A 19,734-nucleotide genomic window follows, 5' to 3' on the forward strand; every position below is an offset into this window, starting at 1 on the left:
TCTTTGTAGTCACCAGTAAATTTGTGCTTTCACAACTAACAAGTAAATAAGAGGAGCAGTGGTAACATCTAAGCAAACATTTATTTTAGTAAAAAATATTCTAAAACTGTACAGTAAGGTCAAATACAGGTTGGAAGAGCCTGTAAATCCAGTATTAACACATTCATTAGTCAGATCTACTAAGAGTGGCGTTTTACCTAGCTAGCAGCTTCAGGTTCCACACAGTAGGTAAAATATCATCCAGGTTACTGATTTCTGAAATAAAGTTAGAAGTACAGCAGTGACACAGTTGTATATGGAACCGAGACGTTCTGGCTTTGATGTGACTAATGTGATCAATAATCAGTTTTAGAGAATAAAATCCTCGTAGTCATTATTGCACTGAACTGACAGGCTCTAGCGTTGTGCCCTCTTGCAATAGGCTGTGTGACTGACCAGGTATAACTTCAGCGCTAACTTATAAGAGTTCATGAGGATTGTGTCTTGCAACCCTGTGACTGCAGCTGAATGAAATTTTGTCAACAGCATTTATTCTCTATAATAAGTCTTACTGTAAATAGTAATAGGAGTTCTCCATCAGTAGAGTGTGATCTAAAAATGTGCTAGGAAGGGGCTCACCTGTAACTAGCTTAAGGGTCTGTCTTCACTGCAGAACTGACCCTGGGTTAATTTAGTCCACATGTGAGCAGCTTGGTTGCAGAGCCACACCTGAATTACTGGATTGTGTCTGGTGCTGCACTCACTCATGCATGTACCCTGGATTTCTGGGGATACTTCCCATAGTCTTTGGGGATACTGTGAAGTGAGACTGTTCTGTTTTGTCTCAGCAAGTTGAGGTAAACTTGTCTGTCTCTGGGAGCAGATGTTATTGGGTAGGAAGGCATTGAAGAATTCAGTACAACTGATTTAGATTACATCCACCTAACAAGTCAAGGGCATTAACAGTTCTGGGTTATAGCATACACTCCCAAATGAGCCAGTAAGCTGGACTAAAAACATGCTAAGCTTAGATCAGAAACGTGCGACTAGAAATAAGCTATGAATGATGCTAAATTACCTCGGCAGGTGACAGGAGACACTAGGAGAACTGCAAAACAGCATGGTTAAGATTATGGCCCAAGCTTCACCTAAGAGGAGAGCACCATCTCCATGCTGTACTCTGCCTGTCCCATGTTGGTGCTATGCTCTGCACTAGGCAAGTCAGCTTCATGACTAGCATGTTAGCTGTACTTGCTCGGTATGCAAGTGAGTGGGAAGCAAGAAGGAAGAGGAGATAGAGGCAAAAGCTGACAGGGACAGGTGAGAAGCAGTGCCACTATCTGGAAGCAGAGCCTGTGAAAAATGAGGCTCTGTACACAAAAACTCTGGAGTTTCCATTTGAAGTCATTTTGTGTTGAGGGATTTCTCATCTATTGTTGAAAACGACTTACCTAAAACACAAAGCAAATCTTGAATAAGAGCTTGAAAAGCTGGGAAGAAGTATTCATGTTCTTCTAGTTTGCTGATAATACTGCAATTAAAAAATTATAGCAAGTTTACAGTCCAGCATGTGGGAGACCATGTCACAATCAGAGGCTGCAAAGGAGCTGTACAAATGTGGCTCCTGACCTTTGCCACATCTGAGTCTTGAGTTTCTGAAATGACACTACTTATCTTTTCATACTGTGAGGGGCAATCCCCCAACAACAGTTACATTTTCAGGCTCTGAAAACCTCCAGGCCAAAACTGCTGCATGTTCTGGGGTTCAATTACAACTTAGTCAGAACACATGCACCTGAGAAGAGTAAATGGAACAGATTACGTGTGTGTGTGTGTGTGTGTGTATGTATGTGTGTGTGTGTACACACACATACACACACACGAGAGGTGGTAATATCACCTAACTTGAAGGCCTTCAAGGAGGAGGCTTGATAGACACCTGGCTGGGGTCATACGACCTCAGTCCCCTCTTTCCTGCCTAGGGCAGGGGTTCGGACACGATGATCCATTGTGGTCCCTTCCACCTCTACAATCTATGAATCTATGCACGCAGGGAAAACACTGCTTAACATTTACTGATAAAGACTGCCTAGACCCTGAATCCTAAGGGTCTGCCACAACTCTTGCACTTTTTAAGACTTAAGAATGCTGAATTCATACTATTTGCAGCATCCAAACCAGAGGCAATGCACAGGGGGTGCATGGGTGCATGTGTACCCCAAGTGTGGTGGTGGCACCCCCTACAAAGAGACACTGCCAACAATATCGGCAGTGCTTGGGGCAGTCACCGCTCACCACCCCACTGCCAGCACCCCCAGCAGCATCTGCCAGCAGTCTGCTATCCCTGCTGACAGCCACGGTGGCACTTGCCACCCCTCCACCCCCACTTCTGCTGCCAACAGTGCGGGCAGCATCTGTGGGAGCTCCCCCACTCACCACTGCCACAGTACCCCCTCAGCTACCAGGAGCACGAGTCATTCATGGTCCAAACCTTTGAAATCTAGTTTAAGCCCTTTGCACCAGCGATCTCTTAAGCCAGTGAGTTCCATAGACTGTATGTACAGACCTGCATTTTGTACACTGGCTTCTATTCCATCCAGGAGAATAAAAACAGGAGCACACTCTCCCTATGCCTGAAGAATGGTATTAGTCTGCCAGTGGAGGTGGTTCAAGCGCCTACATTGAACACCTTCAAAAGTAAATTGGATGGTTATCTTGCTGGGATCCTACGACCCCAGCTGACTTCCTGCCCTTTGGGCAGGGGGCTGGACTCGATGATCTCCCGAAGTCCCTTCCAGCCCTAATGTCTATGAAATCTATGAAAACTTGCAAAGAACAATTTTTCCAACTATTTAGTTGATTTAATAAAATATATCACATTTACCCAAAGAACTTTGTCTGCCATAGACTATATGGACATTGTGCAAAAGCACTTTTTTTTCAGTTCGATGTCTTTCATTTCCCACATAAGCAGGAATACCTGATACTGGTTTAAAGATACTACATGCTTAAGTAGAAATTGTTTTCAAAACCTTCAGTCTTGATGTTGGCTTAAATTAATTTTTCCCATTACAACTTGGCCTCTCCTTTTTCTGGTGCAAGCTCTCTCTGGCACATTCTTCCAGGTCTTAGTGTGCAGTGATAGTACCTCACTGACTTAAGTTCAGTCACTTGACATCCAGTCCCGCAATGAGAAGCAGTCCTAACCAGTTCTCTGAGTTACTCGGTTTCATACTTCAAGAGTGACACCTCTAAGTCCAAATACCTTAGGATGTCTTGGGTCCCCAGCAGCTGCTCGACCTGTTCAGTCACATTCTCATTAATTATGTTACAAAGCTTTCCAACAGTGTCCACCAGGACAGTGGGTGGGGCTGAGCTATCTGTAAGGAACAAGCACCGCAAGTTTACAAAGATTAGCAGGGAAGTGTTTTGCATAATGCAAGTCCACCTAGTGTCTTTAATTTAATCTTCACTTTCTGTATACAGATTTTAGCATTAACAGGATTTAATCAGCTACTGAACACCTTGTGCTCATCAGGGAAGAGTGACAGTAAGGAATCTCATGCTTCCCTTAATGGCTCAAAATTTACAGCTGTGACAAAGTGTTAACATCACCAAAGGAGGACAGATTCTGTACTTAAGAGCTGCCAGAAGGACTCCACAGAATTCAGTTCCAGTAGCTCCATACCACCTTATGCCGAGTCCTGTCCAACTCACAAACCGCTGGTTACTAGAGATCCATCTGGCGCATTGCTCTTTCCCCATCTACGAGGTAAATTTTGCTAGTATCTATAAATATTGATTCCATTTTTAACATTCAATATTTTAAAAGAAAAAGAGGGTAAGAGTGTAAATTTGGAAAACTAAGCATGTTCACCATAGCTGCTGAGTAGAGATACTATGTCTGTAACAGTAAGAGTAGGGATGGGTTTAAGAGAGAGCAGTCATGGGAGTGGCAGTGAGCTTCATGTGCAGATTTCCCTTCCAGACTGGGCTTGTCTATACTGCCCCTGCTGTCAGGGGGAGCAGGCAGACCCATCATGGGGCCAGGAGTCTCACTGTTGCAGCAGGAAGGAGGGGGCACAGCACCTCCTTTCCCCCACTCCCTTTAGCAGCAGGGTCCAGGTACAGGAGAGGTCTGCAACCTCAGGCCAGGAGGGAGGGGAGGCACAGCTCTGCCGATGGGCAGCACCCCTTAATGGCTTGGCCACACCTGCTGCCCCCTCCCCGCGATTCCCCAGCAGCAGCCTGGGGTACACAGCAAAGACAAAAGCAGCCAGGGCTGTTCCTGCCGGAGGTCACTAAACCACATGCTATTGGTTAACCATTTAACCAATATAACTAAAGGAGGTTAAACAGGTAATTTTTAAAGTATTTGCATCCCTACTACATATCTACCATGCCTTATTTGACCAAAGACAAACTTACATTTCCCCCTAGTGACAGAGGGCTGCAGGTCAAACAACTTGTTTAAGACCAGAGCAATCATACGCTGATTATGGGTTTCTCCTTTTCAAACTCCAGGGAGCCTCCAGGCACCTTTGGACTTTTCTTTCTAGTCACAAACATTTCTGAACAACTTATTTGTCCTCTCACTATACTTCACTATCTTCTCTACTTAAAAATCAAAATTTCCCCTGTCTCCAGTTACTGCATAAAGTGAATCTGGAAGAGTTTAACTACATGAAATACAGTGAAGTTTTACCTAGTTCTAGGAGATCATGGAGGTTTCGCATAGCATTGGTCATTTCTCCAAGCTTTGTGTAAACTTCATTCATTCGTGGATAAACTCCATTCAGAGAACTCACATCAAAAAGCTTTTGGAAGTGAGAGACTATTGCATACAATGTCTGTAAAGACGGTATCTGGCTATTCTGTACCAAAGGATAAAAACAAGTCATCAAGGACAGGCATTGGTAAAAAAGCAACAATTCCTTAAAACAGGTTGCTTCTCTTAATAAACAGCAGGCATTAACTAATTTAAAGGCTTACTCTAAAATGTTTAGCTAAACGTGACAAGGAAACAGAACCCTTGTCTCTGATACAAGGACAATTTCCTTTAGATGGAGTGTGGAGTATGCGTAAGTGCTTTTCTTTGCCAATTTAGAAATAGACAAAACAGAGTTAAGATGATGATATGTGGAGTCAGCCAAATCCATCCCCAGACTAACTCCTTCAAGTTGGGTCACTCCCAGGATAAACTGGCCTGTTTTATTAAAATAGTGTTTGCCTGCATAAAGTCAAGCAGGCAGTTCTGAGGCCTTGTGCAGACTCCCAACTACACAAACCCAATCAGTGTGTGAAGAATGCAGATAGGAATTTTAGAGTAACAGTTAATTTGGAAGATATGAGGAATTTCTGATAGGTTACCTTTTCTCTATTTTCTATTTCTTCCAAGATTGCATCCACTATGAACTGAAGGTCTTCAACACGAGGCCATTCACTGTTGTCCTGTATGTCTATAGTGTGCCAGGGCACAAGTTCCTGTGATAGCTTTCTCAGAGACCTATACAAGTCCTGTTATAATAGAGAGAAACTTCAGAAGTTAGAGAAGCTGCAAGTTTCAAAGTACAATAGTAAGTTACAGCACTTACATAAAGGAAAGAATTAAGCTGTTGAATTCTTGTGCAAGACAAATACACCGGTGTAGCAGACTAAGATTTAATTTAGATAGAACCATTACACAAAATATTTTGCTTATATTCTCAGCTTCAAAAATGGAAGTTTCATTTCCAATACAAGGATTAGCAATAGATTGACACCAGATCACAGCTGTGATCTGGTGTTACTCAGAGATTGGCCTAAAATGTGATGCCTTTATTTAAACCAAAAAGCTAATGGTCTAAAAAGAAGGAAGTACTTGAATGTTCATTGATATATAAAATGTAAAACATGTTTTTCCCCAAGAAAACTAGTGAACAAAGATACTGAAAAAGAGAAAGTCAGTTGTGCAGAGGACTACATTAAAACATTTACTGGAATCCAAGATAAGGTTTTTTCCCCCAATCAAAAATCCTCAAGTGCTGGGGGCAAACCACAGTTAAGCCACTGCCTGCACTGGGGCAAGGTAGTTCATGTGGTGGTAGAGAGGGCATGCAGCCAAGGAAGCATGGGGAGGAGGCACATGGGGAGGCTTATGGCATGCAACTCGGGAATGGAGGACACAGTGCAACCTCTCCTGTTCCCCAGAGGCTCCAGCCCCTCCAGCCCTAACCTGGACACAGCTGCTTTTCCCTGGCCAGGCTGGGCTGGGGCTGCTGCCACCCACTGCCCCAGAACCAAAGCAGAGTTGCAGCAGAAGTTAAGTAGCAGGGTGTGCAGGAAGTGGGGGAAGATGGGCACTGGGGGTGGGGTATGGGACAGGTGGCAGGGGTCAGGCACAGGCAGCAGGAATAGGCTCAGAGGGACAAGGGCCTGGAGCACAAGGTCAGGGAATAATATGGGAGGGGATGCAGGTAGGAAGGACAAGGGGTAGAGGTCTGACAAATTTAAGATGACCCTCCCCAAGTAAATAGATTTTATAAATGAAAATTATAACAAATTTATCATCTTCCGTGTAGAGAATCTAATTATTGGGAGAAGGTTATCTTAAATTCAGTCATCCTGGATTTGGGTAAATGTAGTATAAAACGGACATAAATAAAGTGATAGGAAGACCAGCATAAGATTTTTTTTGTTTCTGAACTAACCCAAAACCGAATAGCTGTGAAAGCTAAGCAAACAAAAGCTCAAGATTGCAAAAAATGACTGGGTCCCAGCTGAAGAATGCAAAAGTACAGCAATTCCTTACCTTTAGCGCCATTATTTGGTCTGCCCACATTTCTACTGTAGGGGGAAGGTGCTCAAAGCCACATTCTTGTCCATTCTCTTTGATGCCATTTTGGATTGGCCCTTTACTTCGCTTATATATTAGAGGAGGAGCTCGTGGACTACTTAATACAGAGTCAATGCTGGACAAGACCTTAAACATTAAAGAGAAGCTTTTAATGCTGAAATAGCTCAACAGTGCTTTGTTGTTTAGCCTAAAATCATAGGCTTTGAAGTGACCCCAAGGGTCATGTATAGGGACCTACCCAATCGAGGAGGCCAAATTTGTGGGCGGATCACAGGGCTGGCTGCCAGTTTCACAGGCTTATTGTACTGGAGGTCCCCCATGCCTCTGATTGGCAGAGGGGCCCTGGTGGCCCTGTCCCTCACTGCTAATTGGCCAAAAGGGCTGTCTGCCATGCAGCCACCACCCCTCACTGCTGATTGGCTGGGATGGCTAAAGCCACATGACAGGCAGATCTCTTAGCCAATCAATGGCAAGGGGCAGAGGTGGCCACCAACTTGGCTCCTCCCCTTCACAGTGGCAGAGGCCCCTGCAGTGGGCTGTGTAGCTGGGCCACTGGGGAGCCAGCATTTTATTTTAGTAATATTTTTTTTTTTTTTCCTCAAACAATGCCTGATTTTGCAATTTCTGCAAATCTGTGAATTGAACAGGTCCCTAGTCACGTAGTCTAACCTTTGGCACATGAAGCATCTGGTGTTATATCACAAATAGCTCTGATATTTACTTTAGTGGGAAAGTATTTGTAAAATACAATACGTAGCTGTGTGGTTGACTTACAGACTTAAAAAAAATAACCATTACGAGAAATGCCTCAATACTTACAAGCCACTTACTAATACTTTTGCTAACAGGATATAAATGTGTTGTTTTCAAAAAAACCTGAAAAGGCTATGTTGCACACCTGCAACAGGTGCGCCAAGGACAGAATACAGATCATGGACATTTGGTCTGAAGCGCATCTCAAAACCTACTGCTGCCCCAATTCAATAAATGCTTTGTGGTAATTTTAGGCAGATTCTATACACAATTCTGTTCCAAATAACTGACTTCCTTTATAAATGAATTTAATTGTAATGATAATCTGTATTTTATGGATGTCTTGATAGGCACATTAACCTTCTTAAGCCAAACAGATGGGGCAAAAGGCTTATTTTAGTGTGAATTGTTGAGGGTTATGGAGTCTCAGTTTCATAGTTGCTAGGGTCGGAAGTGACCTGAGCAGATCATCAAGTCCGACCCCCTGCCATGGGCAGGAAAGAGTACTGGGGTCAAACGACCCCAGCAAGATGTTCATCTAACCTCCTCTTAAACACCCCCAGGGTAGGGGCCTGCACTACTTCTCTTGGAAGTTGGTTCCAGACCCTAGCCACCCTGACTGTGAAGTCGCGCCTCCTGATGTCTAGTCTGAATCTCCCCTCTGCCAGCTTGTGACCGTTATTTCTAGTCACTCCTGGTAGTGCTCAGGGGAACAGGGACTTCCCCAAAGCCTGCTGGTCCCCTCTGACTAGTTTGTAACAGGCCACTAGACCCCCCTCAGCCTTCTCTTGTGGAGGTTGAACAGGTTCAGGTCCCATCGCCTCTCCTTGTAGGGCCTGCCCTGCTGCCCCTGATCATGCGGGTGGCCTCCTCTGGACCCTCTCCATGTTGTCCCGCATCCCTCCTGAAGTGCAGCGCCCAGAACTGGACGCAGTACTCCAGCTGCAGCCTGACTAATGCCGCATAGAGGGGGAGGATCACCTCCTTGGACCTGCTCGAGATGCATCTGTGGATGCATGACAGGATACGGTTGGCCTTCCTGACCGTATCCCCACACTGTCGGCCCATGTTCATTTTGGCATCCTTTTCTGCCTCTGCACTAACGAGAAGGGAGTTCCCCAGCCTGTAGGCATGCTGCTGGTTCTTTCCCCCCAGGTGCAGTATCCTGCACTTGTCAGTGTTGATACCCATCCTGTTCTCATCCATCCATGCCTGTAACCTGTCTAAGTCCGATTGCAGCCTATTCCTCCCTTCTAGCATGTCCACTTCCCCCCACATCTTAGTGTCATCTGCAAATTTGAACAGGGTGCTTTTTACCCCTCGTCCAAGTTGCAGATGAAGATGTTGAACAGCGCGGGCCAGAGGACCGAGCCCTGGGGGACCCCACTGCCCACATCCCTCCAGGTCGAATAAGACCCGTCCACCACCGCTCTCTGGGTGCGGCCCTCCAGCCACTTAGTGACACAATTGACTGTGTAGGTGTCAATGCCACAGTCCCCTAGTGTTTTAACAAGAATGGGGTGAGAGACAGTACCAAAGGCCTTCCTAAAGTCGAGAAATAATATGTCCACTGCTACACCTGTGTCTAAGGATTTGGTGACCTGGTTGCAGAAGGCACCAGGTTGGTCTGACAGGACCTGCCTCTAATGAACGCACGTTGGTTTCCCCTGAGCATAATCTCCCCTGCTGGCCACTCGCGGACATGTGCCAGGATAATTCTCTCAAAAAGCTTACTCAGGTCAAGAGTCAAGAATGGCAGGGTGACCAAGAGAAAAAGAGAGAAGTACTAGCTGTGTTGTACAATTGTAAATCTATTACCCCTGTCCCACAGCATTAGTGTTTGCTTGGGACATGACCACATGGTAAAATGCATTCCTACTAGTCAAGCACAGCAAAATTTTACCCATCCCATTTTATGAGTAATTTAAATTATTAACAACTGACAGCTACTGGATAAGCAGAATGGAATTTATCTAGTTACACTTTATGCCTAGCTCTGTAAGTTTCCTACCAGTAAATTAATTTAAATGTTTCCAATTTCCAAATGCTTGGGAATCTGAAAAACTGCCTAAGGTCAATCTTTTCTCGTCTCTGCTTTTCCATCAGCTGCCAATGCAGCAACAGGCTAATCCTGGAAGAGGAGCACCATGCGAACGCTTTGTCAGGATCAGAAAGGAGTGGTATGCGAAAAATCTTGGCAAGGTTAGAGTGCTCTCTGGGGCAGGAACAGATTTTGTTTCTGTACGGTAGGTAGTACAAAGGGGTCTTGCTCCATGACTGTTTCCTTCATGCTAGTTATGTAAACACAGCTCACTTTGGAGAAGGCTTGTGACACCTGTCCATCCATGATGTGGTTACCGCTCAGCTCACTTTTACATTCTCTGTATTACAATTCATCCCTGTCCACACCATGTTAGGTCCTTAAAACAAAAGATATACATGCAAAGGGCCACCCAAAGAGGGTCTGGGTCAAGCCATTTCTGTGTTCTGCTCCTAATCCATTCTCTCTTCCTTCTTGGCCTCTATTCCAGTAACCTAAACTAAGATAGGGTCATGCTAAATAACCCCATCTTTTAAGGTAAAAATCTGACTGATGTGCTACAAATAGGCATCACATTTGACACAGAAGAAACCATATTACCTGGGACAAAGTGAAGTTGTTCAGATGTCCATGTCTATTGTCCCAGGACAAACTTTAAAATGTTTCACAGGGTAAGAAATACTGGGCATTTTTACACATGCAAGCACCCGACACTGTGATGCTTGCAGTTGTATAAGCGGCGAAATGCACGTCAGCACTGAGAAAATGGCAGCAGTGCACTTTTGAACTAAACCACATTGGAGGTGTTTAAGTTCAAAAGCGCACTGCCTAGCCTTAGATATTCAAAGAAAGTGGATCATATATGAAAACTTCAATTCAAGATAATATGCTTCTGTTCAAGTCAAGTCTTCTTACAAGTCTGGGACAAGTCTTTTATGCTTCACTATAAAACTGCCAGCTATTATTGAAAGCATCACAGCTGAAAACTTTATTTGTACCTGTAAGTATTGTCTACAAACTGCCTGCAGCTGGTCTTCTGTGATAATCTCAGATTCTTTATTTTCTTTGATCTTTTCTCCCATTATAAACTCACGTGATCTTTATGTAAAAGAAACACAGTATGTTAGAGACCAGTGCTTTCAACAAAAGCAATTAGCTTCCAAGCCAGTAGGACAAGAATATTTTTACATGTATGCACCTGCAAATAAAATCTCCACCTTTTTCACTTTTATGCTGCCTGTCCAGTCTGTGCACATTTTATTCATTTGCATCCCCCCTGAAGTCAGATCATCTCTTCACTTTTAAAAGTTTTCATTTTAAGTTTTGTCCTATTTCCAGATATATGAAAGGTATTCACTGATAGGTATTCACTTTTATACTAACCTTTACCCCATTGTGACCAGATGTTGCACTGAGGTACAACCTTATACACAAATATAAATAACTAAGGAAGTTTTGCTAGCATTTATGGTGTTCAAACTGTTTAGCACAGATTCTCTGACCAGTAACGCCTGGGTTGTTACCCACATCACATCAATAGGACCCATGTGTACGAAAGGACAAAGATACAAATAACCTTTACCTATTTGAGGAATAAGATATACAGCAATTTTTCAATGAGATGCCAGCAAAAGTACTTCCTAGGGAGGTAGGTGGCTAGAACACTGTGAACTTGAAAGCATGACTACAACTTCATCTCTGCTGCCATCTTATTTAAAGTAGTGTTCAAAATAAATTTTAAAAACCCAATTTAAAGATTTAACAAATTAAAAAAAATAAAGAGTAGATGGGGCCAACTCTCTTTGGACACTAGGTCATCACTTCAGAGATGTACCTGGGGTCTTTCGAGGTATAGTAGCCATGGTCATAAATCAAGGACTTGTGAACAGCAAATTTGGAACATCGTTAGTCACTAAGTTACAGGCAGTAAAATACCTTCATTTTTAAACATTAAAAAATGTTTTAAACATTACAAAATATGGCGATATACAGATTCAGTGGCAGGGAGCAGCAGCAGGGAATAGGAGATGCTCTGTTTACCCTTGGAATAACCAGGAACAATGGCCATAAGCTGATAGAGGGCAGATTTAGGCTGGACATCAGAAAGAATTTCTTCACGGTAAGGGTGCCTGAATCTGGAAAGGGCTTTCAAGGGAGGTGGTGTTCTCCCCTACCTTGGGGGTCTTCAAGAGGAGACTGGACAAATACCTGGCCGGAGTCACATGATCCCAGCACTTTTTCCTGCCACTGGCAGGGGGTCAGACTCAATGATCCATTGAGGTCCCTTCCAGCCCTAGCATCTATTAATTTAATAGAAGCATTAATGAAAGTTGAAATTATTTTGAAGAGTTGAGTGTAATTACTTGATATTTTTCTTCAGTGTTTTCTCCAGTTTCTTCACCTGGTGCTTGTAAAGTTTTAATTCCTGTACAGTTGGTCTGTTGAAAAGAAACATTTTGCATTACATTTCAAGACATCAATAAGGTTAGGCAAAAATTCCACTAGAAAGCTTTGCCAGTAAAACAATGCTGATTTCATTATGGCTGAAGTCTTAGCCTAGGCCATTATAAAAGCAAAAAAGTACCTCTTTTGGCATGAGCTATATTGACCCTGGGAGGACTTGCTAGTCTAGCAATACTGGGGAACATTTTATCCTGGAGACCACGCCTTAGGAGTAATAATGCTAATAGTAAAGAGATGGCAATCTTGCAAACTTATTCTGTCCCTCAGCTTAGTGGGGCTTAAGCACACTTGTGTGTGACAGCAGGATGAACAGCAGGTACCCAAACAGGAAGAACTGTCATACATGATCTTCAGTGCAACTATGGATAGTTGCTTTTACTGCCATTGTCACTGCTTTGAGCATTCTCTCTCAACTATCTCATCTTCTAGGCTCTGCTTTTACTACACAGATGTCTTGGTAAACATCTAGAACTTCAGCTATTTTTTTTATACAGCAGTTACACCTAAGTGTCTTTAAAACAAATGACTTTACCCTTCTCACCTTGTTTCCAGCTCTTTCTTGAAATGTATGTTTTCATGCTGAAGCTGTTCATTCCTGGCTTTTGTCTCAATGAGCTGATTCTGAAAAGACTGAAACAGAGCCTGCATGTTAACTATTTCTATTTTATTTCAATTTCTCGGTTTAAGCAATTATCTGATATTTAAAGGAGTATTTTTCAGTTTTATGTTGTGATAGTACCCAAGAGCCCTAGTGAGAATCAGGCCCTTATTGCTAAACAGGTAAACAGTCAGGAAGACAGTAAAATTGCTCCAAAGGGTATACAATCCCAGACAAACTTGGGAGCGGTAAGCTCAAATGCATAGACAACTAGCATTTAATTGTTAGTAGAAGCCATTTTTTCTAAATCTGCACTCATTACATGTACCAATTCCATACCGTTAGCAGCGCTCTATAATTAGGAGTAGCATCTAGATTTAAGAATTCCCCCCTGCCTTTTCCTTCTGGTTGAACATGATCTTCATCTTTTTTATATCTCCTTTTGGGAAAAATAATAAACAGGTTAGTTCTTCATGTTAATTGAAATTTAACTAAGAACAGTTACATTAGACACCAATAAGAATATAAATTTAAAAAAACCAGGAAAGCAGCATAGTATATCTGTCCACAGACTCGCACTCTCCTATTTTTTTTTCCTCAGGCTGTTTCAACCCGAATCGTACACACTATTCATCCAGAGGCAAGCTGAACACAAACAAAATACATCTGGCACTTCTGTAATTAAAATCTCATCTTATTGGCCCTGACTCACAATTACATTCTGGCTTCTTTGCATCACCTGCAGCACAAATAACAGAAGGGGATCACCCAGTGCAGTAGAGCCAACATAGTACTTCTACCTCTTGGACCCTGGCAGAGGAGAGAGAGCCAGGGTAAAAGGAGCACATCTTGAAATGCTTTTCACTTCCTTGCCACAGAGCAGGCTTTGACTAGCAAGAGTCAGATACAAAAGCTACAACAGCCTTTGAGCTACTCTAGTTTATGCCATGGACCAAGCTGGTTGACAGCCACCTACCAGATGATGCACTTTCATACCATCACTTCCTTCAATGTCATTTGGTATCAGAGAATTGGGTCTAAAGTTCAAGGCTATTATAGTCCCTTGCTGCTTCTGGCAGGCTAGTGCTTTGTGAAATATGCAATGCCTATAGCTTAAACATTTAATTTTCAAGTAACAGCTAACCCTGAAAGATACTTCATGCTTCACAAACAGCTATGAGTCCCTCAACTCCCACTGATTTCAGCAGGAGTTAAAGCTTTGCTGTACAATGAATGCCTTCCCAATGAAATTCATAACAAAATTCCCATCTATTTCAACAAGCGTCGTATAATGTAGCTTTGCATAGTCTAACTGAAACAGTGTTAATAATTAATGAACTGGTCTTACCTTAGCTCCTTTTTCATCTGATTAATCTGAGATTCATAATAATCAATTAGGCAAAGAAATCTGAGGGGAAAATTATATATTTTAGCCATTCAAAATATTCCACAAGCTACAAATATTAATGACCAAGGTATTGCAACCAAAGCCAAACAAGTATCATGTCTTTCCAAACACTATTCTATCATCACTTGATACAATCCCTTTTATCTGTGCTACTTCTCAGATGTTCACTGGACTGACGCACAGCAGAACAGGCACAACCTTCCAGGCTACACAAACCAGAAATCTGATCCTTGTCCCAGCCTGAAATTGGCACAGTTAATTCAAAAGAAGTCTCCCCGGTTTGGCATAGCTATAATTAAACAGACCAAGATGCAAATTGAGATACAGCTAAAGAGGGACATAAAAGATAACAAAAAAGAATTCTGTAAGGACATGAAATGACAATGACCAAAAATAGTGCAAATCCCTAAATGAATAGGGAGACAATGCAGAAAAGGCTGAAGTGTTTCCATGTCTTTTTTTCTTCAGGCTTCAAAAAAAAAAAAAACAGGATAAAAAGCCATGATAGCTAGGGAAAGGTTGAAAGAGCTAGGATTAGTTATTTTAGAGAGGAAAATATTGAGGGAGAATCTGGTAACTCTTCAAATACAAAACAGGTTAAAGATGGCTATGAAATCTGTCTGTGTTCTCTGTGTCCACAGTAATAGGCACAGATGGCAACAAGGGAGATTTTAGGGTAATATTAGAGAAAACTTTCTAACTGTGAAAGTAGTTAGGCACTGGAAGTGATTATCCAGAGAAGTTGCTGACTCTTTTTTCTCAGTATTTTTTAAGACAAACATTGGCTGAGACGGTTTGGATAAGGATGTTCTTGCCTTGAGTACGAGATTAGATTAAATGACCATCCAGTTCTATTTTTGAGCTTATGAGCCTTGAGGAAGGCAAAAAGCAAGGTGGTGGATATGGTACCAAAGGAATGGGATTGATGGGATGGAGAAAGAAGTGCCATCAAAACTCTCCCTGGAATATGGAGTAGCCTCTATGAGATACCTGGGGTGTGTATTGCTAGGTAGGGATAATGAACATCTATAGAGGCTACTTTGCAAATGGGGCACTTTTCAGACTTAAATCACAAATACAGCAAACCAGAATGGGACCTATATAGTGCTGTACTTTTAAATGCAACTCCTCTGGGGATCTCTTCATTCTCTGTCCTTTGCTCCCATCTAGTGTTCAGGGGTTGCAATAGTTGTTCTTTATAGAATTACTTATCCAACTCAGGTTTATTATAAATTATTGAATGGATATGTAAAAAAGGACCCACAAGCACTTCCAGTATCTCTACCCCAACATCATCAAGGATAATCATTTTAAAATGGTTTCTTCATTTTATACATGATATACAGAGTTCTCACTTATGACAATATAGACTTGCTTACTGTTGATCCAAGAGAGATTTGGGGGCTTGCTTGCAAAACTGGCAGAACATTTTGTTTTGTGTAGTAATGCGCTCCTGCTCTTCCACCCCAGCCTTGTAGATCTCTTTCTGCAAATGTGCAATGGTCTCTTCCTGTTCATGAAGTTTCTCTTGTTGCTGATGGAACTTGGTCTGCAAACAGATGATGGGGTAATTCTAAAATAAGTGTAATATCAGGCATGGAAAAGATGGGAAGACTATGCTGTATGGGACCAGACAGATATACTAGTTAGGCAGCATGGCTCCGAGACAGCTAAGTTATTACTTCCCACTTGTATTTAGGAGGTGGATGGAAAGAGATGATTTTATCAGTTACTCAAACTCTATCTGTTGAAAAATTCATTGTTTGTAAAAATCATAAATATAGAGTAACAACTTGATGACACAAGCTCTTGTATTATTTTGGTCACTGCAAATATTTCCAAGTATTTCATGAAACCACGCAAAACCATCTACTGTTTCAATCCCTAAATAGTGTATCAGTGTCACCTGTGAAACATGCTGATCTTTCTGAAGCTCTTTCACTTGGTTCTGCTGCTGGCAAACCTTGGCTATAGTCTCATCTTCCAGCTGACAGATTTTGGATTTTATGTTCTCCACAGTCTTTTCCAAGTCGTTGGCATGTTGTTCTTGCCGAGATGCTCGACCACGTTCTAAGCGCACTTCTTCTCTAATTAAACAAAGCAAAGCAAAGCAAAACAGTGTACTCTGCTCTATGTTTAACTAAATACAATGAAGTATTTGTAGTTCTTGAGGCACTGGCACCAAAGATGCTGCACAAGGCATGCAAAGCAACCCATGGCAAAAGTGTAGGGCAATTTCAGTGACCAAAACTTCTGAGTACAGGGAGAAGCTCTACAAGCAGAGCAAACTAGCAGAGTATCCTCATCCACAAATCCCACCTTTGCCCCTTGCACAATGTTTAAGGAAATGGCCTTAAGTTATGACCAAAAAATTTCAACACTCAGAAAATGAATTGTTAAACTTTGACTTGGTAGTTGTTCAGGAAACATACCACTTGCATAAATAATCAGGGATCTGTGTTCATAAATAGCTTCCTTCCATCAACATCCTTACCTAAGTTGACGATTAGCCTGTATAAGCCCCTGCATCATCTTCTGTTGTCGTTCTGTGTCTTCTACCAAAGTTTTCAGTGCTAGTCTTATCCCCAGTGAAGAGTGTTTATCTAAAACTATCATATCTGGAGACAATGAAAATAAGATAATGATGAGAGGGTGGTCAGACATGAGGTATGCACCTCCAGACACTGCTTGTAAAGATGATTTATGAATGCAAAGTTTATATTTTTGTTAATAATAAGAGCTTGTATAGAATGGCACTGCATTACCTGTTAGATTTTTGCTGTTTCGTGGGGTAGCGAGAGACACAGGTTTTAAGCCATGACGCATTAATAATTTGTTTAAGTTTTCCCATTCTGCTTTTTCCTGCTACAATTGGGAGGAAAGAGAAAAGAAGAATGGCCTGAGTTCTGAGCGTTATCTTATGGTACACCGTAATTCTAATAGATCTTCTAATTGAGTACACAGTGCTATACATCCAATACCAGAAAACAACACAATAACAAGAAGTCAAACTTACAGAAGGAAGCCAAAACCTTAAAATTCTCCTGGCTGTTTAAAAAACCCTCAGTTAGTGTTAACCTATGATCCCCAAGAAACTTTAAGTTGTTGGTTCTCATCTTTAGACACAGGGCACCCCTTGGAAAATGCCTGGAAAATGCTCTTAGTTTTCACTCATTTTTGACAACAGAATTATAATAGAACAATCCTTTTGTTGCAAAGAACTCAGAATAACCAAAATAGGTCACAGTGTTTTTAACACTGTGGCTTCCTATTTGAAAACTCTAAGTTTAATCTCATATAAATCATGTTTGCATACCTAACAATGCTAACAGTGCACGGCACCCCAAGGCACCACTGAAAGAATCTCAAGGCATGCCAAGGTGCCACAACAAACTGAACAGCCAGGATTTCCATGTTTAAAAAAAAAAAAAGCTTTGCAAAACTGACATGATCTAACTTCTAAAGATACCCCTACCTGGTACCCTGTCATGTTCCAGCTTCCTAATTCAATAGTCTGCTGTGCTGGATGGGAAGTCATAAGCTTGTGGCCTGCTGGAATATTACTTGATAAAGCACAACTTGTTGGGATCTGAGAACAAAAGGAAAATTGGTCCTATCAATGAATCACTGACAGCTCAATTAAAAAATAGCAGTTTCAGCTTCTTTTGGATATGGAAAATATGAAAGCTACTTGTTCTCTTTCACAGAGATGCTGTCTGTCAGTTAGTCAAATTCTTCATCCTTTCCAAAGCCAAGGCCTAAATTTTCTAGGTTTAATGATCTGGTGGTGCTCAATTTCTTGGTGATTGACAAGAAACACCTTAGAAGAGGCCTGACTTTGAGAAAAGCCTATGCACTCACTCTCTAAAAAATCAGGTCCCTTGCAGGTATCAAGTCAGACAAAAAGGAAATTGTCACTATTCCTAATCATGTAAAAATTCACACCAAAACACCTGATGTGAACTGCATGATGAATCCCACTGTTTATAAACACCGCCTTACACTGAGCTGCGCTATAATTTTTAAACTGACACAATTTAATCTGAAGAGAACCCTTGATAAAAGGGTCAAAACTAAGATGGTGGGCACGGGTATTGATGGTTGCTCAACACTTTAGAAAAATCAGGCCATCCTATTAGATACCTAACTGTGGACTTAGGAGCCAAAGTTTTGCCCCTATTTCTGAATATCTTTCCAGAACTATCATTCAAAATAGGTTTAAGTCTGGCACTTTAAATTTAACAATAAATATTGAAAATATGAGTAACCTCATAACAAAAGCAAGAGGGGAACAGCATTTCTATCAATATACTACTTTTTTTCCTCTTCTTTCCTACATTCGATTCTGATGCAACAAAACACCATACTTGTTTCTTGCCTTTACACACAGTAATACAGGGTCGGATCTTTCAGAAGTAAAGTCATTAGACACTGCAAATGCTTTTGAAAGTCACGATCCCCAACAAGGATTTCAATGAGCATAGTGGATGAAGAGGAAATTTGTATTGGAGAATGGTTAGCCTTTTTATATTACAAACAGAGCAGTTGGTAATTCAATTTGGGTCAGACTCAATGATCTAATATGTCCCTTCTGACTCTAAAATCTATGAATACCCTTTTTTGGGAGAAGGCAGAAGAACAACTAGTAGGGGATCGTGATCTGGCGTGCGTGGTGCAGTCTAGCTTCTTCGAGGATTTTTGTTGTTGTTTATTTGTTTGCAAAACAGTTATTGCACATCACACAGTGGGCCAACAACATTAGAAATGTTTTTTAATACAAAGCATCTGGTGTGTAACCTTCACTTAATCTGCTCGGGGGTTTTCAAGAGGAGGTTCGGTAGGTATCTGGCTGAGGTACTATGACCCCAGCACTCGTTCCTGCCTGGGGCAGGGGGTCGGACTTGATCTGTTCAGGTCCCGTCCAACCCTAGAAACTATGAAACTATAAGAAACTACGAAACTACACTGTACAGCGCAACACACCGCTTAGACTCGTTGCTCTACCTCAGCCATAACAAGCAGCTCCCGTGTCGCGGTGCTCACAGACCGGCTGTTGCATCCCGCCGCTCTCGTTCGTGACACTGTTCAAAAAATCAGGACGGAGAAAACCAATGAGTCCGAAAACAACCCCAGGATAGCAACACCGACCCCTGCCGTGGAATGATATTTTGCATGGGTCATCTAAAAAAATTAATAGAGCCACGGTCCATGCTGAGGTCGCGGTTGGGCTGCAAACCAGAATTTGCTATTCCTGAAGATCCAGGGGGGGGGTTTTAAGTGACAAGCTTCTGCACAGATTTTCTAGCATGACATGCACGACCCCAGGGGTCAGCGGAGGGGCGTTTCAGGACCACCCTGCAATGGGGCACTGCACAGTTCAGCCTCTTTGCTGGCGCTGGGTTTCTCTGGGCCGTGAGGAAACTAGAGAGCCGCCAAGGGCCTGGGGAGACAGCTCAGCAGCTAGGAGCCCTGTGAGCAACCCACGGCTTGCCCCGCCCAGGAAGGCCTCGGACCCCAGCCTGTGAAGGGAAAACCTCACACCCCTCACCCTCACCCGCCGCCGGTGGCCCAGCCCCGGGAGAAACTGGCTTCCAGACCTCTGGCTTCCGGCGATAGCCCCCCCCGCCCCGGAAGGAGCCGGCTTCCGCCTTCTGGCT

General features: G+C 42.4%; 1 protein-coding gene across 8 annotated transcripts; it reads right to left on the reverse strand.

Annotated features, from left to right (window-relative positions):
* Nucleotides 1–62: 62 nt before the first annotated feature.
* On the reverse strand, nucleotides 63–19,708 carry CEP70 (centrosomal protein 70). 8 transcript variants are annotated; one of them, XM_090045924.1, is made up of 18 exons: nucleotides 19,675–19,690; nucleotides 19,082–19,158; nucleotides 17,553–17,666; nucleotides 16,843–16,942; nucleotides 16,572–16,695; nucleotides 15,984–16,164; nucleotides 15,457–15,626; nucleotides 14,018–14,077; nucleotides 13,009–13,108; nucleotides 12,613–12,701; nucleotides 11,972–12,046; nucleotides 10,607–10,706; nucleotides 6,770–6,940; nucleotides 5,350–5,496; nucleotides 4,685–4,853; nucleotides 3,245–3,359; nucleotides 1,431–1,510; nucleotides 63–255 (listed from the first exon to the last, which is right to left on the reverse strand). In XM_090045924.1, exons 2-18 carry the CDS (start codon nucleotides 19,088–19,090, stop codon nucleotides 194–196), a joined length of 1,866 nt encoding a protein of 621 aa, XP_089902050.1. In that variant the 5' UTR covers nucleotides 19,091–19,158; nucleotides 19,675–19,690; the 3' UTR covers nucleotides 63–193. The 8 variants fall into 8 exon arrangements, with proteins under 8 accessions (XP_089902050.1, XP_089902057.1, XP_089902051.1 ...); XM_090045931.1 differs by having other exon boundaries at nucleotides 19,632–19,689; XM_090045925.1 differs by lacking the exon at nucleotides 19,082–19,158 and having other exon boundaries at nucleotides 19,632–19,708.
* Between the last annotated feature and the right edge of the window lie 26 nt (nucleotides 19,709–19,734).

This window comes from Crocodylus siamensis, chromosome 4, assembly GCF_052110815.1.
Source record: "Crocodylus siamensis isolate JL-2025a chromosome 4, ASM5211081v1, whole genome shotgun sequence".
NCBI classification, from domain to species: Eukaryota; Metazoa; Chordata; order Crocodylia; family Crocodylidae; genus Crocodylus; species Crocodylus siamensis.